The 24,272-nt window shown below is 39.6% G+C and overlaps 1 protein-coding gene across 2 annotated transcripts in view; it reads left to right on the top strand.

The window, feature by feature from the left end:
• SEL1L (SEL1L adaptor subunit of ERAD E3 ubiquitin ligase) overlaps positions 1-24,272 on the top strand; it is a 53,425-nt gene that overhangs the window by 19,397 nt on the left and 9,756 nt on the right. The window contains exons 6-19 of one of the 2 annotated variants that reach the window (XM_050953252.1): positions 2,084-2,246; positions 5,497-5,550; positions 5,630-5,689; positions 6,980-7,061; positions 7,732-7,886; positions 9,485-9,541; positions 11,314-11,382; positions 12,156-12,233; positions 13,810-13,872; positions 15,630-15,717; positions 16,067-16,215; positions 17,531-17,696; positions 19,526-19,600; positions 22,179-22,351. In XM_050953252.1, the coding sequence (XP_050809209.1) occupies positions 2,084-2,246; positions 5,497-5,550; positions 5,630-5,689; positions 6,980-7,061; positions 7,732-7,886; positions 9,485-9,541; positions 11,314-11,382; positions 12,156-12,233; positions 13,810-13,872; positions 15,630-15,717; positions 16,067-16,215; positions 17,531-17,696; positions 19,526-19,600; positions 22,179-22,351 (1,432 nt within the window). The remainder of the gene's footprint in view (positions 1-2,083; positions 2,247-5,496; positions 5,551-5,629; positions 5,690-6,979; positions 7,062-7,731; positions 7,887-9,484; positions 9,542-11,313; positions 11,383-12,155; positions 12,234-13,809; positions 13,873-15,629; positions 15,718-16,066; positions 16,216-17,530; positions 17,697-19,525; positions 19,601-22,178; positions 22,352-24,272) is intronic. The other variant, XM_050953253.1, reaches the window with a different exon arrangement.

Below are 24,272 nucleotides of genomic sequence, written 5' to 3'. Positions count from 1 at the left end.
GCAGGACAAACCTAAAACCTTTTGAAATCTTTAATGAAAAAAGAGACAACCCGTCCCCGCCAACAACCTGAATAGCCAATAGTCTAGTGGTTAGCATGCTCACATGAGATGTGGCAGATCCAGGTCCAAGTTCATGCTCTGCCTGGTGAGTCCTAAACCACTTGTCTGTGGCTTCATTGAAGCTACTATGTTTACATGAAAAGTTTTTGACAAATATTTTCTGAGTTAAAAATCAGAAAAAGACTTTGTCAAAAAATTCCTGGCCCTCTTTATACCTAACTATACTGAGATCATGAATTGGAGAAATGTTTTTGTTGTAACGTGGTACCCTCTTCAGCAGAAGAGAGGAATATCTTAGAACAGCCCCTGCAGGATGTAACAGCTGCCCTGGTATGAACTCTAAAAACTCAAATCTGGATTCACTGACATTTGACATATCCAGTGCCTGTTTGGCGCCTTTGAGACTCCTGAGATCTTTTTCCCTTTTCAACTCAGGATTTCACTGACTTCTTCAAAGATTAGATTAACAAGATTCAGTAGGAACTTCTCTACTGTTGCTTGGTTACCGTGAAAGCACTATATATAACTGCAAAGTATTGATTATATTCTCTGTTTTAGCTAACTAACTCGGTTACAACAATTTAGTTTTGTATAACGTAAATGGATAAATGCAAAAGAGGAAACCAAGGAAGAGCAAGGATTAGATGAAACTCTCATTCTGCTCAGTCTGGATTCTTTGTGCTCCATCCATCTAGTAAATCAGCAGCAATGTCAGGTAGTTCCAACTTTCTGTAAATACCGCAAATCATGTGTATTGCAGTAGCATCTAGAGGCCACACTTAAGATCAGGGCCTCTTGTACTAAGGCACTCTACATAGACACAATAAGAGACAAAGACCTCCAAAAGTTTAGTTTAGCAAGACATAGTGGGAGAAAGGAAGCATTATTCCCATGTTACACATGGGAACTGAGGCACAAGAGGCTAAGGGATTTATCCAAGGTCATGCAGGAAATCTTTGACAAAGCAGGAATTGGACTCTGAAAATCTGGTTCCAGTCCAGTGTCTTAGCTGCAAGATCATCCTACTTTTTGTGCTTTAAATATTATAGGAATTAGTAGCAGTGGTCTTTCAGTTTCAGGTCACTACTCACCTTTCTATTAAACATAAGACTACAAGAGAGTGGTGCGAAAGAAACCAACGTGGAGCCTGAAATATAAAGATTTATTTATACGGGAAAAGGAAGAAGTCTAGAGAATAGAAACTGGAAAGCAAACAAATAGGAGCAAAGAAGGAAGTGAGACAATTTCCTTTAAACTCTTCAGGGTAGTTTAATATCTTACACAGATTAAAGTATACAAAACAAATTTTTTTATACATTAACCTGTTTAGATGGTACCTTTTGGGGAATCACAGTTCTAGATGTCAGAATCATAGAGAAGAGACCTTTTGTCTATTTCAGTCAAGGATCTTGCACAATCAGCTAAACTAATTTAGCAAAAAGGTCTTTTCCCAAAAACTTCTGATGGTTAATCTAGCCTCTTCATTACAACAGTAACGATGTAATCATTTTAGCCCAGTGTTTGTATGGAATCCATTGGTGCTTTTAGTTTAAATTGATTTAATATTGAAGTGAATCAAGATAGTTGAGCTGATGCCTCATGTGACATGAAACCATTAAAAAGCAGTGGTGATGATAACTTTACTTTTGTGACTAGATCCTGTGGATGGTGTCTTCCATTACCAGCACAACAACAGAAAAAAACCTCTGTAGTGAGGAGGTGTCTGACTCTGTGAACTGTTAAAAAGGCTCATGAATAATATTAATTTATATGTTAACAATGTGGAGGATTGTGAACCCATGGATATGCTCTTAATTTGTGGTGTCTTAGTCATGTGATGTTTTGAATATTATACTATGTTTGAAAAGGGAAATACCTGCAAATTAGGTAGTGGTAGATTCTGAATGGCAATTAGGACAGAGTGAGGCAGTGAAAAGTTTCCTCTGTACCTTTTAGCTTTACTGATAGAACTTGTTTTGTTTGTTTAAAGGTGACTAAACTTTTAATTACATTCTTCTTTAAGAGCATATCAGTATCTTCTGAAAGCAGCCGACATGAACCATACCAAGGCAATGGAAAAAGTGTCTTATGCTCTACTGTTTGGGGATTACCTGAAGCAAAACATCCAGTCTGCTAAAGAGCTGTTTGAGAAACTGACTGAGGAGGGATCTCCTAAAGGGCAAACGGTATGTATTCTCTAAAGCAGTGGTCCCCAAACTGTGGGAAATGCCTGTCTAGGGGGGTGCAGAATAATGTTTGTGGGGAACACAGCAGGGCCTGGGCCAGTCCCCATGGGGGTCAGGGAAGAAGCGCCACTCAGTCCCACTCTGCCTCCAGCTCAGCCCCAATCTAGCCACGGCTCCGCTTACAGCCTCAGCTGCCAGCTCCTGACCCCAGCCATGGCTCCCAGCCACAGCTCCGCTCCCAAGGGGGCACGGGCAGATTACAGTAGGTGGGCACTGCTCTAAAGGGAGATTTTGTTTAGCGTTCATGTTATCAGCTTCAGCCATGACCAAGGGTGGGATGGGCCATGAAGACTGACCTCCCTTCTCACCTCTAGAATGGGATGAGGAAGGTTGATGGGGGAAGCTGACTCTGTTTTTCCTTGGGCTATAAATGTTTTGTGTATAAACAGGACTTTAGTCTCTTGGGCTGCAATCCAGCACTTTTTTTGCTCTTAAATAAATAAATCTGACATCTAGAACTTATGTTTTGACCTAATGATGTTTAGAAGGAAATTCTTTTTTTTTTTTTTTTTTTTTAAACCTATGTGTAAGTAGTGAGTTCTGGTCTGTTCATCACTTTAACTAACTACCAGCTTGGGTACAGGTCAGGAAGATACAGGCAGCTACAATTTGAAGACTCTAGCCAACCAAATATCTTTTAAACTTCTGAGTCAATGGCCTGGTGCTGTTTGTTTGGCTATGGGATTTCCATAAAGATAACTGCTGATAGTTAAGCTCTTTCAAGGTTATCTAGGCTACACTGGAAATTTGACAACTGTTGGATGAAACATAATTGCCCTTTTAGTCACAAACATACATGTTTTAAATGTTCTAGAATTGTTGACTTTTGGTTTCAAAGGCAGTAGGTATCAACACAGAATTTTCATTAAATATTTACACATACACTTTATACAAGTTTCAGAGATCTGATTCTGAAGGAAAGCCTCATCCTGACACCTTAAACTTGAATCTGAGATGTTTTTTTCCCCCTCACACTTCTATCCCTTAATTTCTCTTCTGTTTCCATCCACTTCCACTTCCTCTCACATACCTTCATGTCATTGAAGTACCCACTCTAAGTAGGAGGCTGAAAAATAATTTTTGTAGTTTTTATTAAAATGTCTTTTGTAAAAAAATATACAAACTTGGAGTGGATGCAGCTATTCCTATAAATATAACCGTGTGCATATAATCACATTAAGTGAAATTTTTTTTGTTAAAAAAGTGCCTATGCTAGTCTAAAGGCATTATACAGTCTAAACATATGACCAGTAATGTATTACTTCAAAGATCTCCTGCCCTATTCAAGTAAACTCCCTCACTCCACTCCATAACCTAATTCAACCCCTCCTCCTGGGAAAATAAAGGAATCTTCGAGCGTGCTGTGTGAAGTTCATTCTCTTAATATCCATGTTCTACCAAATGAATGGAGGTGATTCAAAGGCATGTTAGCAGCACTGAGGTTTGTTTGTAACTTGTCTAAAGGGTAGGACTATTGTTTGAACAGTTGTCTAAATGAGTACTGTTCCCCTTCTCTTACTCCTCAGCCCTGCATCTGCAGCACTGAATATCTTGAGAGCAAATGACAAGCAATAGAACTTTTTCAGTGGCTGTTACAGTGTAGGGCTGCTGAGTACTGGAAGTATCAGCAGGAACACTTGTATCTCTTTTCAGTTACTAAAGACTGTCTACAAGGAAAAAATTCTTGAGGGAGAGAGCTAGTGCATAAGCTCCTTATTCACTTAGCACAGGGGTTCTCAAACTAGGGGTTGGGACACCTCGGGGTTGTGGGGTTATTACATGGGGGGGTCACGAGCTGTCAACCTCTGTGCCAAACCCTGCTTGCCTCCAGCACTTATAATCATGTTAAATATATTAAAAAGTGTGTTTAATTTATTGGGGGCGGGTCACACTCAAAGGCTTACTGTGTGAAAGGGATCGCCATTAAAAAAGTTTGAGGCCCACTGACTAGGTGTATTCATACTGCAGTATCATCACTACCATAGATCTACACTGGAGGTTTTTAAGTGGAATTACATATTAGTCTTCATTCCAGAACACACATGTTTTGATTTGTGGTTACAAATGTCTGTAGATTAGTATGTATAAAACTGTTGACTATCATGTCTCCACAATTTTAGGCAGTGAGGTCCAGATCAAGACTGATACATGATTCATGACTTGCCCATAGCTGTGTTACTTCTGAAATACTGTATGCAGCCATCACTGATAACTGATCAGCTGGTGTGGCTACAACAGACTTCTGGTTTTGGTGGAATTATATTAACTGTTCACTCTAGGTGAAGTCTCTTGATTATCCTAACATGTCAAACTTTGGAAGTTTAGCTCTTATATTTGTGTGTGACACTGTATCTTCTGTGTTCTCTCTGATGGCCCACACAGCTGTACCAGGTGACGGAGCTAGAACAGTACTTATTTTTGTTTTTTCTTCAGAAAGTTCTAGGTGTCATAACTGATTAGATTTACAGTCACAAATGATTACTGCCCAGCAGCAAAACTGATCATATACAAATAATGAATTAGCTCAGCCAACCTGTAAATTAAAGCACCTTTCCCCAGGAATATACACTCAGACTCTGCCTTGGCCAGATTTATATCAAATAGATTTTGCAGCGTACCTGAAAATCCATCAACTCTGGGCTATTTTGAGCCAAGGTGGAAAGTAAGTTCCACAGTCCCAGAGCCTTCTTGGAGAACACCCTGCCAACAGCTCCCTCTCTATATAGAACTTACTTTTTTGTATAGAGCATTGAAAATTAAGTAATCCTTGCAAAACACTCCATGTGAGAGAGAAGTTACTTCTGTTTTACTAATGAGGGAACTGAGGCATAGAGGTTAAGGTGCTTGTTTAAGGTAACTCAGCAACTTTGTCAGTCATTATTAGATCTCTTGAGTCTTTGGCTTGCAGCCCTACGCGCCAATGGATACTAGACAGCACTGCCTCTTCTAGAACATAAGAGAAATCCATGCTAGCCTACTTGACCTTGGAGAAATCATGTACTTTATATTTAACAATAAATGAATTAGACATGGGGGATACCCAAATAAAGTCGACTTTTTGGTCTGCTTATATGCACTCAAGTACCTATGTTTTCCAGGTCACTGCAACATATTTACCTTTTTTTGTTCCTAGTCTACAAACCTAATCCTAAAATTTCCAAATATTAATTGAATTGTATTTTTATTTCAGGCTCTTGGATTTCTCTATGCATCTGGTCTTGGTGTTAATTCCAGTCAAGCTAAGGTAACTCTGTCAAATCTTCACTTTTGCTTTTATTTCACTTCAGATGCAAATGATTAAATACCTTCTATTCTTATTCTAGGCTCTGGTTTATTACACTTTTGGAGCTCTCGGAGGAAATCTGATAGCGCACATGATTTTAGTAAGTGAGATTTCATAGCTAATACACAGAACTAAAGTTAATAGAAATGCCCCTTTTTAATCTAATTTTATATCTCGATTATTAAGATCATGAATGTTTTATATTCTCCTGAAAGTGTAGGTGCTCAGTTTTTAAACACAAGAGCATGTCTATACAGTGCTGCTTATTGCCTACCCATTCCATTACTATTTAATACAGAAACCTTCCACAGAAGGTGAAAGCTAACGCTTAGGGCTTGAGTCTCCTTTCACAACTGTTTTGTCCTTATTTATCTCCAGGGATTTCAATGAAGTTACACTGGTATAAATGAGAGGAGACTCAGGCCCTTAAAAACCAAAGCAGGATCTTGTTTTTCTCCAACAGCACGTATAAAACCCACAAATAGAATATGGCGCATAAAATTCAAACCCTTTAAACAGAATGTGTTAAATTGTTGCTCCTGAGGCATCAAAATCTGCTTAGTTGTTTTGTTTGATTTTAAAACACAAGGCTCATTGACTACTCTTGCATTCATTTATAGAGCCCTAGCAAATTCACAGCCATGAAAAACGCATAATGGACCACGAAATCTGGTCTTCCCCCAGGAAAGTGTTGTGGTTTTTTTTGTTTTTTTTTATCTTGTACTATACAGACTTCATGGGGGAGACCAGCATTTCTCAAATTAGGGGTCCTGCCCAAAAGGGAGTTGCAGAAGGGTCACAAGGTTATTTTAGGGGAGTTGCAGTATTGCCACCCTTACTTCAGCTCTGCCTGCAGAGCTAGGGGGCAAGAGAGTGGCAGCTGCTGACTGATGGGCCAGCTCTGCAGGCAGGAGTGCAGCAGTAAGGGTGGCAGTATCATACCATGCCATCCTTTCTTCTGTGCTGCTGCTGACGGCAGCTCTGCCTTCAGAGCTAGGCTCCCAGCTGAAGGCAGCACCGCCACCAGCAGCAGTGCAGAAGTGCGGATAGCAGTACTGCAACCCACTTAACAATAACCTTGCAACACCCCCCACACCACACACACACAACTCCTTTTTGAGTCAGGACCCCTACAATTACAACATCAGATTTTAAATAGGTGAAATCATGAAATTTACAATTTTTAAAATCCTAAGACAATGAAATTGACCAAAATGATTTTGGTTGGGCCCTATTCATTTGTGTTAGGAGTACATCTAATCTGAAGCATTTCTTCTGCTGTGAGAAGTTGATGAAAGTCGCACGAGTGCATCCAGCTATTTAACTGCATAAAATGTCCAATAAGTGGCTGTATAACAACTGATGATTCCTTGCTTTTGTATCTTTGCAGGGTTACCGGTACTGGGGTGGGATAGGAGTCCTTCAGAGTTGTGAATCTGCTCTCACTCACTATCGACTTGTGGCTAATCATGGTAAAAAAAAATTCATATTAACGAAGGTGCAAATCTAGAATTACCTACAATATTTGTCTGGGCATACTTCAAAATATTTAGAATTTTATATTCTTATACGTTCATTAGTTGAACACACTGGTAGGTTAGCTCTTACAGATATTGTAGACCAATTTGATATCTTCTTCCATGTATAACCTTTAAATTTAAACTTTTAATTCTGAAGGATGCCAAAGGACTTCACAAATGGGTATTCCCAAGCATGATTAATCTCTAAATTAACTGATCTTTCTAGAAAAACTTAATAGATTTTTTTAAAAAATATTCTTTGAATTCTGGAAATTCAGAGTTAATGTTGGTTGTGGAACCTAAGCTGTCTTGCACTATGCACCATTCACATATGGCAGAGTCACAGCTAAAACTGCCTACTCCTCTTTATCACCTGCCTACAATACACAAAATCATAGTATAATTCGTTTGTTCTTGAGAAGTACTTACTCTAATATACAGTCTTATTTGCCCAGTTTATGGGATCTGGGTGGATGTTTGATTTTGATAAAACCAGTCTTTTTGGTGGTGTGCCAAAAATGTAGCGCTCAGTTGAAAGTTGTCTGCAAATGGCTTACTTCATATGTCTTAGTATGTTAACTTCACGTTCCTTTTCTTGTTCTTCTCATCTTCTTGTCACCAGTGGCTAGCGATATATCTCTGACAGGAGGCACGGTTGTGCAGAGAATTCGCCTGGCAGATGAAGTGGAAAATACAGGAATGGCCAGTGGGATGCTGGAGGAAGATTTGATTCAGTATTACCAGTTTCTAGCAGAGAAAGGAGATGTACAAGCACAGGTATATCAGTGTGACATGATGGGGTGGGACTCTTCTGGAGGCTGTTGGAGCAGTTGCAAATGTGTGAAGCTCTCAAGAATCCAGTTTTTTCTCTCACTCCTAGACCAACATGGTTACTAGAACTGATCAGAAACTTTTCACTGAAACTTCTTTTGATGGAAAATAGCTTTCTGATTATATTTTTGTTTTATTAAAATTTTCAGGTATTTGTTGAGAAACATTCTTGATTTTCAAACTTAAAAATTCCACCAATAAAAATCGACGAACATTTTTCTCCTTTGTGTGTGTGTGTGTGTGTGTGTGTGTGCGCGCGCGCTTGGAAAATAAAATTCCTCTTTCAATTAACATTCTATTGGTTGCTTTCCTCACACCGTGAGGAGGAGAGAGCTTTGCAATACTCCAACTCCTCTGGCCAGTTTAGGAGCAGAATTGGCTGTTCTGGAGGGAGCCTTGGCCAGAAGGACTGTCACAGTGCAGGGCCTTCAGGACAAAGGAGTAGAGGACTGCTGAGGGCCTTGGAGAGACCAATATCACCATAGTTAGGCATTTTGTCTGTGGTTGTAAGGTGGCTAGATTTAACTAGAAGAACTGTCATCTGTAACCATGAATGTTCTCCATCCCCCTTCGTTGCTGTTCTCTGCCTCTACCTAGCATTACATTAGAAATGTTCACCCTAAGAAATAAACATGGCACAACACTGAAGTGGCCTTTGGACCAACAACATACCAACCATGTATGGCAGCAGTGGCACAGTTAAGTAGAAGCCAAAGGGTCTTTGGTGGAGTTCAAAAGCTGTCATGAAGAAATGTATAGTAGTCATCATTTAAAGTAAGTGTTTGCCAGGGATCTTCCAGTGTTATCTGAGATGCTGTAGTTAATTCCTGTAAATATATGGAAATACTCCATTCCTTATACTGCTGTGTGGTCACTGATGGCAAATAATCCGTTGCGTGGAAAGCTAATTGTTTTCAGTCAAGTTGCCACTGGACAAGTGTCCACATCACAACTGTCATTAATTGGCTCCTTTGTTAGCAATCTCAGCAGAGAGACCATTGAAAATAAAGTAGCCCTTCCAGATCAGGTTTGGGGCATACTGGTAGGGCCAGGTGGAGGAAGCTTTGGCCTGCCACTGCCCACATTGTATCTGTTCTCTAGGTAGAGGATTTTGCTATCTGCAGAGTGTAAACATAACTCCCTTCCGCTATATTTAATCCACATTAACGGAAGGAATCGGAAAGAACTGAGAGATGTCTGACCATAACAAATAAAAAATTGAAAGGTTATGTTTTTTAAAAACTAGGGTAACAGATTCAAAGATGCTAAATCTTTTTTTTTATATCGTAACAAGGATCTTAAACCTGAGGAAGCCAACTCATTTGCCTTAATCACCCTTTTGCCTCAAACTGTGGTGACTACTGAAGCAGAATATTTTTTGTTTTCAGTCTTATTTCCTGTCGTCTTTATCTCTGATAAACAATTTGGTATGCTGTTTGCTGTGCATGTGATTTAATTTACTCAATTTGTAATTGTATTGCTTGTGTATAAAGCTTCTGTATACAAGGAAACACGATGCTTTACATTTTATTTTTATTTTTCAGGTTGGCCTTGGTCAGTTACATTTACATGGAGGAAGAGGAGTGGAGCAAAATCACCAGGTACCCATTTTACGTCATTGCTGGCATTTATGCCCTAGTGATAAATATGATTTACAAGAGAGTAAATTGTCTAGTCCTCATGAAAAACTAAAACTCTTGTCTAAATGTTGGCTTGATACAGCAATCGTGACTGGCTTTCTAGCTAGTTGTGTGCACTATTCTGATTGGTAGAAAGACCCAGATTCTCTGCCTGCCCCACATTAGCTGAAGATATTGGAGATGAAGTCAAAATACATGGCGCAAGATTCCCGTACAGAAGAGACAACAGACTTCATTGCACATCTCAGTGACTGAGCTTTTGCATGCGTAAGAAGCTTTTTGTGGTGTGCTGATGCATAGATTTGAAATTAGAATCTGGCCCATGTTGTTTACGAGAATTGTTGCCATACACTAAATATACTCTTTCATGGCTGAATAAGCAGCAAATGGATGTGTGGCTTTCAGTACTGCCAGGTGTTCACAATTCCCAGCTCAGTGCTGGGTTGGCTTATGCAATAGGAAGAAATTGACTTGCTGCAAAGGCAGGCAGAATTTTTAAAAAGCTTATGTGATGGTAAATGAAGAGCTGGTGCAACTCAAACTCAGAGTGGGCATGTCATGAAGATGATTATTCCAGACTAATTCCCAACGAGGGAGTGAATGAACCCTGCAGTTGTCTTTAAGTCAACTTAAAACAAACAAAAACATCCTTTGTTCAGCATTGTTTTTGATCCATATATATCGTTCAGACTTGGCACAGCCACAGAGTCTGCACTGAAGATAGAGGCAATTTGAAATACCTAACATGCAGTTTTGTGACTGCCAGAGTGATCAAGTGTTTCCACTTGCTCTCAAGTATCAATCAAGAATTTAAAACCAAGAACGCCTCTTAGAGCCAGCAGCTAGTTCTTGTCAAACTGAACTTTAAATTTACCTGACTTAAATGAGCTTTCCCTATTGACATCAAACAATCTTGGGTATTCAGCTCAGAATAGTACAAAATCAGATCTAAATACCTACCCAGACTGGAAAACATCCTATAGACACACATGTCCCTGCAATTAAGTTTTTTGAGATGAGTTAGGCTGGGCTAGTAGGGCTCAGCTGCATAGACTGCTCACAACTGGAAAAATGAGGCATTGCCTCCTGAATTTTAGGGGTATGCCAGGCCAACAGTGGCTGCTGGTCTAGGTATGCAAATTATGTGGAGGAAATCTCCTATTATGTATATTTAATCATTCAGTTGACTCGGGCAAACTATCTAATTAAAAAGCTCCTGTTTCCCAACAGTGACGCTCAACTTTGTGTTAAAATCTTGGGCAGGATTTTGGCCATTCTGTGCTTAAAAAGCGAGAGCCATTCTGTAGATAAAGGAAGACCAGGCAGGTTTCATGCTTGGCAGGTCGTCCTCAGACATTGTGTGTAGCCTTTTCTATGGCAGCAAAAAAAAATGCACCTGGGGGCAGTGCTCTCAAAATGGATTATGGAAAAAGAATTGTAATTGTAGAGTGGATTTACCTTATGCAAGTGCCTAGAGAATTAATCTTCTGAGACAGGTTGATATGAAGCTGCTTTGTAAATTGAAATGAATAGCATTATTTCTGACTCCTCTTGCTAACTCATGGCATGCCAAGGGATGTTCATCTTCATGTTGGAACCTTTACTGTACATCACAAGCAATATTTGGTAATATACCTGTTACCAATGGAGTGTAATATAGAATCTACAAACACTATTTGTTTATGGAGTAAATGCTTTTATTGACTAAAATACTTTTGAATTCTTTCTCACAGAGAGCATTTGAATACTTCAACCAAGCAGCTAATGCTGGTAACTCGCATGCCATGGCCTTTCTAGGAAAGGTAAGACAAGTATTTTCCAGATCATTCAAATGTGGATGACTGTTTCATCGGGAGCTGCTGGGTACTCTCCACATTTTGAAAATCAGGATGATTATTTAGTTGCCTAATTAAAGACTTCAGCTCCTCAATTAGGCATTCATTTTAAAACAAATAAAGCCTTTTTAGAGAGACAAAGAGGGTGAAGTAATCTCTTATTGGACCAACTTCTGTTGGTGAAACAGACACTTCTGAGCTACACAGAGCTCCTCTTCAAGTCCTAATGCTTTAGAGGAAGGTGTAAGAAACTTCGCAGTAGTCTGTTTCTCTGAGCAGCCACAGTAATACAAGCGTTCTAGCTCTGCCTTATTGACACCTAAGCATTTCCAGCATATTAGGTCTATGTGTGTATGGTATACACTACTGTTAATGGAGCGATATGGTAGCTCAACTTTTTTTCCAGAATGCCTTTTGATGAAATACATAGTTTCCCATAACAAAGCCTCCTAATCAACATCATCTTATTGGTTAAAGAGCAATTTCTTTTCATAGATGTGGGTTGTTTTATTTTAAAAGACAATTATTGAGCCTTAGTCTAAAAACACGTCTTTTAGTCTTGTCTTATCTATACATGTTAAAATTTGCACTAATTTTTTTGTAAATTTTCAGTGGCAGCCCGTAAAAGAAACGGACATGAATTCAACATCAAAAATTAATCGAGGTTCTTCACTTTTCCCACTTAAAACTAAACTATGCCTCTTTCTTAATTAACTGTTAGTTGTGCTTTTGTCTCCCAGTTGTATTCGGAAGGAAGTGATATCATACCCCAGAGCAATGAGACTGCTCTTCAGTATTTCAAGAAAGCTGCTGATATGGTATGTTTTTTTTTTACTCATGAGTTAGAAATATAAAGCCCATATCTGCTGAAAGGTAGATCGTGATCAGTTCACAAAAGTTTGCCTTTGACTTCATTTTTTGTAACTTAAATAGCTAAAAATTCATATGTAAAGTACTTTACAAACATAGATTGTTTCATAAGACCTAAAATTAAGCTCCTGACCACAGTGCTTCGTGGAGTCTGCTCAGTGCAACAGGTGTAACAATTCTCATGACGTGCAACTATTGATTCTGTTTTAGATGTTTAAATCCCATCTCTAAATTTCCCCTGCACTGTGTGTGGGGTGTGTGTTGTCTTCACTTACTCTCCAAAATGGTTGTATAGCATAGCTGTAAATTAAACTGACACTGCAGCCCCTGGTAGAACACAGTTTGTTTCTCTTGTCCATGCACCATATGCTTTCATTTCCTTTGATAATATGTTCAGATTATCTCACTGAGTTTTAAATACAAAAGAAGCTAGAGCATTTAAAATGTTTATTTTATGGGAAGAGGCAGAAGTAGCTTTTTGGGAAAGAAATACAGTGTATGTATAAAATGTGGTGAGAATGCAGTTCTTTGGGTTTGGGGATGAAGTCCTAGTACACCTCTACTTCAATATAATGCTGTCGTTGAGGGCCAAAAAATCTTACTGCATTATAGGTGAAACTGCATTATATCGAACTTGCTTTGATCCACCAGAGTGCACTGCCGCGTGCCCACCCGCCATCCCCCAGAGCACTCCTTTACCATGTTATATCCAAATTCGTGTTATATCAGGTCGCATTATATCGAGGTAGAGGTGTACTTTTCTTGCTCTTCCATGCCCTGCAAGATAACTAAGATTAGTAACTTGATTACTGCTTGAATTTGTCAAGATACCTGGGGTGAGATTCTCACCGCTTTTCCAGACCTTTTACACCACTCCAGCACTTTTTACCCAGCATAACAGGATCCTAACAGCCCTGGCTGGGGGAGATTTCCCCCAGTGTATGCACTGTGGAAGACAGCTATGTAAAGCTGCCTTCAGAGGAACACTCACAAGCCCTGGTGTGTGGAGGTGGATGTCGGGCACAGCCATAGCACACAGTGCTGTGGAGATTCTAGGCAGTGCTGTAGGCCATAAATTGACCATTCCAGAGAGTTGTCATAACTTAGGGCCCCAAGGCTATTTGCTACACCACGGCCCCCTCCAGCCCTCAGAACAGCCCAGACTCAGGAGCACATAGGTGGCTGAAAGCTACCTTAGTGCCACCTCCCCTTGGCCTGCAAGTTCTGTGCTGGGTCTCTGAGAGGTACAGCACAGGATCTCACTTCTGGCATTGGGCACCCCCTAGTTTTCTACTGAAATCAACGGAGTGGTAACAGAATAAGGGTAGCACAATAGGCGCCAAGGAGAGGCTAGCGCCATAGGGCTTAGAGAGGGACAATGACATATTAAAGAGTTTATGAAAATCTGTTAATCATCAACAGCTATCCTGGAGGACATTAAAGGACATATTAAAGACTTTGGTATAACTTGTAGCCAGGTCCCCCACTTTTTTTTCCTCCTTAAGTATTTTTTTTCTTTGTCAGGGTAATCCAGTTGGACAGAGTGGACTAGGAATGGCTTACCTGTATGGAAGAGGAGTTCCAGTGGTAAGTCTGAATAGTATCCTTTCAGTCCTGATCACCTAGTGGAAAAATCAGTCAATTTCTAAAATACCTGGTTGGTAAAAGAGAGGGATAAGTGTTAGGTTACATAATCTTATTTGCTGACTTTTCCTTCATAAGTAATCATTTTTTAGTTACTCGAATCCTATGAATATAAGTCATGAAAGTAAAACTCCAGTACTGAGAAACATAATACCCTGATATTTTCAAATAACTTGAACATCCAGTGCCCATTAAAGATGTTACTAGTCACAGGACTGAAATAATTCTTAAAATACAAAACATGCTATAAAATACTTTTAAAATCCAGCTTTATTTTGTCTTGCAATTAGACGTAGTTCTGAACTATTCCTATTTTATTTCATGGTTCAAGGACACACAAGTCTATGTGTAGATTTTTATGAAAATCTGCAGAGACAAATGCTTACATCACTTGCCTTGCTAGTGATCCCATGTGGAAGATATACCTTCCTGGAGCTCTAGGTGTTCAGCTTTGCAAACAGATATATTCAAAATTCAAGGTGTCTGTAGTTGAGCTGAACTATTTTGAAGCTATATAATGCAGCTAAGAGGTTCTAGAGCTGTTTTCTCCTAAAACAGTACAATGTGTCCATTCCATTTACCTAAACAAACTAATTATATCAATTGCAATCAGCCATTATAGTATCAAAGCTTTATGGATACCCATCCTATAGCTACTGGCATAGGTTTTTGAAGCAGAGGTTTGTTGGAGAACCTGTCAAGTATTTAGTGATTTCTTGGGTGTCCTAAAAGACTGAGATAATAGCCCAAATTTTCAACACTTGCCATCAAGTGGCAGAGAATAATCTACTCTGAAGAGTACATAAAAAGCATAGAAACATAGGGCTGGAATGGATTGTGAGGGTCATCTAGTTCAGTCCCCTGCACTGAGGCAGGACCCTAGTATACCTAGTCCTCTCCAACAGGTGTTTGTCTATCTATCTAGCCTATTCTTAGAAACCTCTAGTGACAGGGATTCCACAATTCCCTTGGGATTCTAGTCCAGAACTTCACTACCCTTATAGTTAGAAAGTTTTTTTCTAATATTTAATCTAAATCTCCCTTGATGCAGACTAAGCGGAATACTTCTTGTCCTGCCTTCAGTTGACATAGAGAACAATTGATCCCCATCTTCTCTGTAACAGCCATTAACAATTTGAAGACCATTATCAAGTTGCCCCTCACTCTTCTTTTCTCAGGACTAAACATACCCAGTTGTTTTAACCTTTCCTCATAGATCAGGTTTGCTGAACCTTTTTGTAGCTCTCCTCTGAACTCTATTCAGTTTGTCCACATCTTTCCTAAAATATGGCTCCCAGAACTGGCCACACGCTCCAGCTGAGGCATCACCAGTACCAGATAGAGCGGAACAGTTACCTCCGGTCTCTTACATGCAGTGCTCATGTTAATACACCCCCCCCCCCCCCCCATAAGAATGATAGTTTTTTTTTTTTTCACAACTGCATCACGCTGTTGTCTTACTCAACAAAACTCTTCTTTGTGTGTTTTGTGTAACTTTTCTACATAGCTGGACAAGAAGCTTTAATGTATTTATTCTCCTGTTGTCAGCAAAAACCTATCTTATACAGATTTATGGGCATGTAATCCATTCTTGATGTACAGATACATTCACACAAGTCCATCCTCATTTTGATGAGGATATAGCTCCTTAGTGTGCCACCTTGCTAGGCTCTATAATGACTCAACCTGTCTTCCTGCAGAATTATGAACTGGCATTAAAGTATTTCCAGAAGGCTGCAGAACAAGGGTGGGTAGATGGACAGCTTCAGCTGGGCTCAATGTATTACAGTAAGTGGTTTCAGAATGTTGTTGCATTAAGTATTCACTGGATGGCGCTGGAACACTAGGAGTGTGTTTAACATATATGAGTCAGTATTGTATATTCATCACAAGAATTTAGACCACCTAGCACAAAATATAGTAAAATAGTCTTCATGTTCCTTCAGTTTGAATGCTTAGACCTTACTTGATGGAATTTTTCTTAACAAATTGCCTTCAGCTACTGTTGTTGTTTAATTGTTAAAATTAAAAACACAAATACTATATCCTTAATTCTGATTGCAGTTCTGCCTTTGTGAGGTATTCGTTCGCCATCTCTGAATAGTGTTGACCTCTGGTGTGGCTTCTTTCTTTGTAGATGGCATTGGAGTGAAGAGAGACTATAAACAGGCTTTGAAATATTTCAATTTGGCCTCCCAGGGTGGTCATATTCTGGCTTTCTATAATCTAGCACAAATGCACGCCACTGGCACCGGGGTGATGCGCTCCTGTCATACTGCTGTTGAGGTAAGGACCTCTCTTCATAAACTTACAACCCAGACTAAGTCGTAGAGCTGGTCAGGAATGTTCCGATCTGATTATTTTTGTAGAAAATGCTGATTTGTCAAAACAAAACTGTTCATGAGAAGCGTCAGTTTTGTTTTGAAAAAAATTGAAAATGTCTTGATGCTTCTGAAATAAAAATTCCAGGGTTTTTTCTTAGAAATTATTTTTTGTTTTGAAATTTAAGCTAATTAAAAAAATAGGTCAAATTGAACACTAGGTTTCTTTGAGTATAACTCTAGATCCAAAAGCCAGTCGCTGTTGTGGGAGGTTCATACCTCAACCAGTGTGAAGAATAAGTGGCTAACCCAGGCAAGACAGCATAAGGAAAAATGAGGTCACCAGTTTTCTTTTTTTTTTTTAAAGAAAGCGCTGTTTAGAATTCAAAAAATTGTCTGTATTGCATGTGTTTGTGCACAGGGCCCACACTTTCCACAAAATCTGTGGCAGAAGCCACATTACTTCAGAACCTCAGCTTAAAAGCAAACAAGCAAACACTTTCTAGCTCTCCATTACAAAGATAATCTTGAAGCTCTCCCTAGCTGGAGAACTCACGTTTCAAAATAAATAGAGACTACCATCTTGGTTGTATCACTTGCGTTCATATTAAAAATCCTTCCCCCTCCCCCATTTTTTTTTCCTCTCCTAATTTAAGTGAAGCTATTGCAACACTTCCAGTCTGCTAGTGCAGAGTGCCACAGAATTTAGGAACCTTGCCTGGAATATATAGGTGCGTGTTCATTTATCAAGTTATACTGTGAAATAGGTTCCAAACTCAACAGGAAAAATTCAATACTAGTGGGGACTGGGGGAAGTGTACAGTTCCACTGATTTCAAGTGGGTTGCTGCCTACTTACACAGTCAGTAAATTTCACTGTTTCACATATTACTAGAACTAGATGGGAAACCCTTTTCCTGTCCCAAGAATGTTTAAGAATTTGAAATTTTTCCTGTCCTGTATGGGGACAAAGTCAAAATCTTGAAGATTTTCACAGTCTGGAAAAAAAATAATTGGTTGGAATCAACTGAAACATTGTTTTTGCTGGTTTGTTCTGAGGCTGTTGTATTTCTGCTGTACTTGCATTGTTAAGGATGTGCTATTAGACTATTAAGCCACTTAAGTCCTTCTTATAAGTTTCTTCCTGTTTCCAGAACCACTACTGTCCACTTAAATAAACTGTTTGAAAGGCTGTCTAAGACATACCGCCTCTTATCCTTTTAACAATAAACTTCTGAAGAAGCCCCTGATAATTGTGTGGTGTTCTTTTTTTCCCTACAGTTATTTAAGAATGTATGTGAACGAGGGCGCTGGTCTGAGAGACTCATGACTGCCTACAATGGCTATAAAGATGGTGATTCAAATGCTGCTGTGGTTCAATATCTCCTGTTGGCAGAACAAGGCTATGAAGTGGCACAGAGCAATGCTGCCTTCATACTTGATCAGAGTAAGGGGCTGTGCTAGCTTGTGTCAAACAATAGCTTGTTGTGGGTTAGTGGTCACTGTCCATTTAACATGCAATGCATCATCAAGCAAGGCATACCTAGGATTAAGTAGCTGGTCTGAACTAATAAGGTTGCTTGGAAAGCAAGAATTCTCCCCCATCCTGACTGCTTCCTATATTCAGAAGTTATTGATTCTATTTCTCATGCCCTGTAAAGATATTTTTCTGGTCTGAGTGTTAATGAACATTTGAAGTCTGACATACCTGTGTTACGGAAGGAGAGGGTGAGACAGCGAGGCCTAGTGCTTTACTTCTTAGTGAAGAGTTGTTACCCTCTTATTCTTGACTAGAAAGAATGACAAATAGGTAGCTGGGCAGCTGAGCTCTTTTGCTAAACTTGAAAGAACTGCTTAGTAATTAAATCAAGCTTCACTAAAAATGGGTGACCAGAGTAAAGTGTTGCAATACAGCAGGGTTATCAGAACATATTAGAAGTACAGTGATACGTTTTTTTAACAATCTAGACATTTATCAGAAAGTGCAGGAACCCAACATTTAAGTTTTGTGCGGATCTCAAAAACACAACTGCTATGGGGTTTGTGTAATTAGCTTAATAAGTAAGTCAGCCTGTTGACTGCTAGTAGACATCATAGTTTTGTTTTGTTTTTAATGATGCTAAAAGGTGCCACACTGAGCACATTGATGGCTTCAGTATCCAGAAAGGATACAACAGTGGCAGGGCATTTTGGAAGCTTGTTCTGTCCGTATGTCTCAGTCTTGATCTGGAAGACATCACCTGTAAGAGTAAGAGGGCAAGTTTCCATGGACTCTGAGACTGCCATTTGTGGTGTCGCTCTTAAGAAGTGATCACATGTCCACTGAGGACTAGACTGACACTAATTCATTTTACATAGGGTATCATTTGCTGCCACATAATATTTCAAATTTGAAACCAATACTTTAGAGTTGAAAGAATTTGAAATGGAATATTAATCTTTTGACCTATGCAGCACTTCCACAGCCATCCCTTTGTGTGACACTGTCAATAAAAGCCTAAAACTTCCACACATTTCTGAAATGGATTCTAGCACTGCACACTATGTGTAATTTTTCTTAACTACTTAGATCCTGTCCCTTCAACCATGCTTGGAAGTTACACACTTTTGAAACTTGTAACTCAAGTTAAAATAACTAAAATTGTTCAACTCTTTTATTCAAAAACTGCTTTTTAAGGCTGCATTTTCAAATCTTCCCAGCTTTCAATGAAAACCATGGGAGTTGCTGAGGGCTGAGCTCTTGGGGGGGGGAACCATTGACCATTGTATTAGATGCCTACATGGGAGCTAAAATTGTGATAATCTGGCCTCATTAAAGGTGCTAAATACTCTGTTATCTGCAACACAAGTTGTCTACAAGAGAAATAAACTTTATATTGTAACACATCATATGTTTTCTAACTTGGCTGCTCTATGTTACTCCAGCTAGAGAAATCTAGGGATTTCCCCTTTGCCATATGTGGATTGCCCCTTTGTACTTCTGGTCCTCATGGGAACCTAGAAAAGGGTATAGAATGGGAGGCATAGAGGTAGCCACACCAGCTTTACAGCGCTCAAAATTCTGTTCCCTTTGCACCACAAGTGCAGCATAGAGAAGAAAGAACCAAAGGTCAGAATCTGACCCATCATCTCTGAGGCACAGCTGTTTAATCCAGCTCAGCAAAAGTTTTTGTAAATGGTGAACATGCACACTGACATGCATGTAATCAGGAAGACACTATGGAGTTTCTGTGCCCTGTTCCTGCTTGACTTAATTACTTCCTTTTTTTCCTGCAGAAGAGGCCAGCATAGTAGGAGAGAATGAGACTTATCCCCAAGCCTTGCTACATTGGAATAGAGCAGCCTCCCAAGGTGAGTCACAGTTCAATGATGACCATTTCACTTTGAGCACCTGGTCTAGTTTATTACCTACAGGTTATTTATTAAGTAAGTTACTCTCTCCTTTGGAATAAAACAAATGTTGTTGTATCAACAGACAGTTACTTTCTGGGTAGTTCCTTGACCGAAGTATTCTGCTCTCTGTCAAGGACTTACTCTTTATCCAGTTTTCAATGTAAGAATTAGCTCCATACAACTTGAGTCTTCTGGGAATTAGAAGAGATTCAGTGACTTTCAGCTCTGCAGTCTTACACTTTCTGCCTACCTTATAGGCTTTCTACTTATATGGCTACTGCTCCCAGTGATTTCCCTTCTAAATCACTACTTTGAAGGATTTATAATTACTTTGACAATAATCAGACAGTGGTTTTAGTCTGTCTCAAATCTGTTTGATAGTCCTTGATTTGAGTGTAAACAATAGCTCAGTGGTTTGGAGCCGATCTCTTGGAGGTCATGTTTTCCTATGACTCAAAGAACAGATTTATTTTTCAAAAAGCTGTTTTGCTGGCCATTGGCCAAGATTAAAGTAAGTCCTGGTGCTGTTACAGAGAGACTAGGTGAGAAGGAAAAAGTCAAATATTTAAGATTCTTGGAGGTGGCACATCCTCCCACGCATATGTTGGTTTAACTGTCTCTGAACTGATCCTTGAAGGACATAATTTAATTATTTAAGTACTCACACTGAACTACGTAGGCTCGCTGGAATTCCAGATTTAAATCCCTACAGTCTTGATTGAACCTTTCATCCTTCCAAGCTAGAGTGCCATGCGGTTAACTGTGATGATGATCTCTGGAATGGGTCCTTATAAACTGAGGCTCTGCACAATGTTGCCACTGACTGTCCCATGGCTCCTTTCATAAGAGTAGAGGTTTACCTGGGTGTGGTTGGGAAACTTTCCTCTCCACATCAGGTATGCTCTGTAGTGCTTACCTGGTGCCCTTCAACCCAGAGAGAGGTGTATTTCAGTGGTATAATAGAGACAAGGTGGGTGAGGTAAATCTCTCTCTTTTATTGGACCACATTCTGTTGGTGAGAGAGACAAGCTTTCAATCTCCAGTAAAAGATACTACCTCACCCACCTTGTCTCTCCAGTATCCTGGGACTGACACAGCTACAACTACACTGCATATGATGGTAGCTTAGTTTTCAGTGCATGAGGCATCTGAGAATCCTTCAGGTGAAAGGCCTTGTATAAATGTATAAACCTTCATTATTTTTCTGGATAATAACATCAGTTACCATTCAAACTAGCAATGCAAAGTGTGAAATTATACATAGGATCTTAAACAGTTTAACGTTGAAGGGACAGTGTCAAATGATCTGTCTCAACTTTGACTTGTTTTTAAGACTAGCTGCAAGTATCAGTTGTTGTAAACAATACACTACTATTTAACCACTGAGACCTTGCCTCATTGGCAGTGTGCCCCAAATCAATGGCCAACCACTAGTATAGTTGCAAATGCCTGGTGTAGACAAGTTAGGATATGATTTATGTTGATAGGGCATATCCTGATTAAAGCATGGGTAAGCTCCATCATTGCAAATTGCAACTTGCCTTTTCTAAACTAGGGGTTTGCACTGGTGCAGCCATATCAGCAACTGGCCACCAATGAGTTAAACAGGGGCAAGTTTGCAATGTAGACAGGGCCTAAGGAATTGCCAAAAAAAACAACCCTGCTTTATATCTAAAACTTAAGTTGACGTAGTTACATTTTTTCACACCTTGTGCAATGTAGTTAGGTCAACCTAATGTTCATGGTAGATGCAGCTAGGTTGACGAAAGAATTCCATTGGCTTGGGAAACAGCTCTGGGAGAGGTGCATTTACTATAGCAATGGAAAAACCCCTTATGTTGCTGTATAAAGTGTCTACGCTACAGTGGTATAGCAATGTAGCTGCACTTGTGCTGCTGTAGCATTTATAGTGTAGACATACCAAAAGCCTTTGGGCATGTGGCACAGATCTATAGTGTTGGCTCCAACAAAACATTGGAAACGTGGAAAAATTGATGTATGAGAAGGACTAACACACCAACCCATTTGGCAATTATTTTTTGCCCCAAAAAAAAGCTAAAACTGTAAAAACGTCACTTTTCTTAGCAGGCGGGAGTATATTTTTAAATTAGCCAATATAAGGACATTATAAGGTAAAATATGTAAGGTAGAAAATTAGCAAATAAAACAGTAGCTGAACCATTATGCAAGACACCCGAACATGTTTTATAGCTTTCCCAGAGGCTTCAGTTGGTCTTAAACTGCAGTTATTTTGCTAATACTGCTGTGAATATGGAACCCTTCATCATTTTATTACTTCGAACACTTGCATGAAAGCAGGACAGTTCAGCTGCTGATGCTCTTATGAACACCTTGGGAATAAAAGATTCTGTGTTTTCATTGTACAAGAAGAAAAATAAAGCAAATAATATGATTTAAAAGACCTATTGAAACACAATGCTTTTCTAGAAATCATCAGTGCATCTTAAAATGAAACTAGAGGCACACCTTGCATAGCTCACTTGTCTTATACTTGTACTGTCTTTCCTCTAATTAGGTTACACTGTTGCTAGAATTAAGCTTGGAGATTACCATTTCTATGGCTTTGGTACCGATGTTGATTATGAAACTGCATTTATTCACTATCGACTGGCATCAGAGCAACAGCATAGTGCCCAAGCCATGTTTAACCTGGGGTACATGCATGAGAAGGGACTGGGCATCAAACAGGTGAGCACAGCTTGATATGAGTAATTAGTTTATTCAAAGTATTATTTATTTATTAATAAATATATTTGTATTGCTAACTGACATCGGTCCCTTCCGTGTTAGGCACTATATACAAGCCTAAATAGACCAGACTGACACAGGGTGGAAGGCAGGAAATATTCTCTGTTTTGCGCATGGGGAACTCAATCACAGAGAAGTGTGTCTTTCCCTAAAGTTGCAAGATATCTGTGGCAGACAGGAATTGAACCCAAATCTCCTGGGCTGATACTTCCAAAGCGTCCTAAGGGATTTAGGAAGAGGGAATTGGGTGTGCAAATCCTTTAGACATCTTTAAAATCTCAGCCCAGAGTCCCCATCCAGTGCTTTAACCCCAAGATTGCCCTTGCACTCAGAGGTCGTGTTCAGGTGCTCTGGAGATTGCCTGTCAGGCTTTGTGCATCCTTATTCTTAAGCAACGAATAGTAGCCTTTACTGTCTTGCAATATTAGCTGTGATTTCACACTGAACTAAGCTATGATTATCTCCCCAAACCACACTCCTTTAAAGAGAAGCCAGCTGTCATAAACAGATAGCTAAGGGTTAATGTCTCTTCCACCTGAAGCACCTGACCAGAGGACCAATCAGGAAACCGGATTTTTTCAACTTTGGGTGGAGGGAATTGTGTGTCTGAGTCTTTGTTGTCTGTCTTCCTGCTTTCTCTGAGCTTTGGAGAAGTAGTTCTACTTTCTAGTCTTCTGTTTCTAAGTGTAAGAACAAAGAGATCAGATAGTAAGTTCTATGGTTTCTTTTCTTTGGTATTTGCATGAATATAAGTGCTGGAGTGCTTTGATTTGTATTCTTTTTGAATAAGGCTGTTTATTCAATATTCTTTTAAGCAATCAACCCTGTATTGTATCATCTTAATACAGAGAGCCCATTTGTATTTTTCTTTCTTTTTATATAAAGCTTTCTTTTAAGACCTGTTGAAGTTTTTCTTTACTTCAGGGAAATTGAGTCTGTACTCACCAGGGAATTGGTGGGAGGAAGAAATCAAGGGGAGATCTGTGTGTTGGATTGCTAGCCTGATTTTGTATTCCCTCTGGGGGAATAGGAAAGTACTATTTGTTTCCAGGATTGGAAACAGAGAGGGGGAGTCCCTCTGTGTGTTTCACAGAGCTTGTGTCTGTGTATCTCTTCAGGAGCACCTGGAGGGGGGAAGGGAAAAAGGATTATTTCCCTTTGTTGTGAGACTCAAGGGATTTGGGTCTTGGGGTCCCAGGGAAGGTTTTTCAGGGGGACCAGAGTGCCCCAAAACACTCTAATTTTTTGGGTGGTGGCAGCAGGTACCAGGTCCAAGCTGGTAACTAAGCTTGGAGGTTTTCATGCTAACCCCCATATTTTGGACGCTAAGGTCCAAATGTGGGACTAAGGTTATCACATGAGTGGCAGCAGGTGGGATATAGACAGAATCCAGAAGCCAGTAGGAATATTATATTTTTCTCTTCTCTGCTAAGGGCTTTTTAGCAGAGAGAAACCGTTGGTTTTAAAAGGGAACCAGAGAGAATTTTTTTTTTCTGCTCTCTCTGGCAGTTTGTGGCTTGCATGTTAAGCAAGAAGCCATTACCAGACTGTTAAGGGTCTTTTGTCATGCAATAGCCCTCCCATTAGGAGGCAAGTCCAGCACTATAGGCATGCAAATAAAGTGGTTTTTCAGGTTTACTTAACATTGAAGATTAGCTAAAGGCACTGTTGCTAGGCAGACTTCAGGAGGCAACAGAGAACCTGCAGTTCAGAAGATAAACACCGGAGGGCACCCCAACACAAGAAAACAGGAACCATGACTTCTAAGGCAAAAATTGAGGCCGAAGAACAAATCAAAGAAGCTGAACACAGGCGAGAGATGGAGATGAAAGAAAAGGAAGAAAGCATGAAACTGGCAGCC

This window comes from Gopherus flavomarginatus, chromosome 5, assembly GCF_025201925.1.
Source record: "Gopherus flavomarginatus isolate rGopFla2 chromosome 5, rGopFla2.mat.asm, whole genome shotgun sequence".
Classification (NCBI taxonomy): Eukaryota; Metazoa; Chordata; order Testudines; family Testudinidae; genus Gopherus; species Gopherus flavomarginatus.
This window is presented reverse-complemented; position numbering and strand designations above follow the sequence as displayed.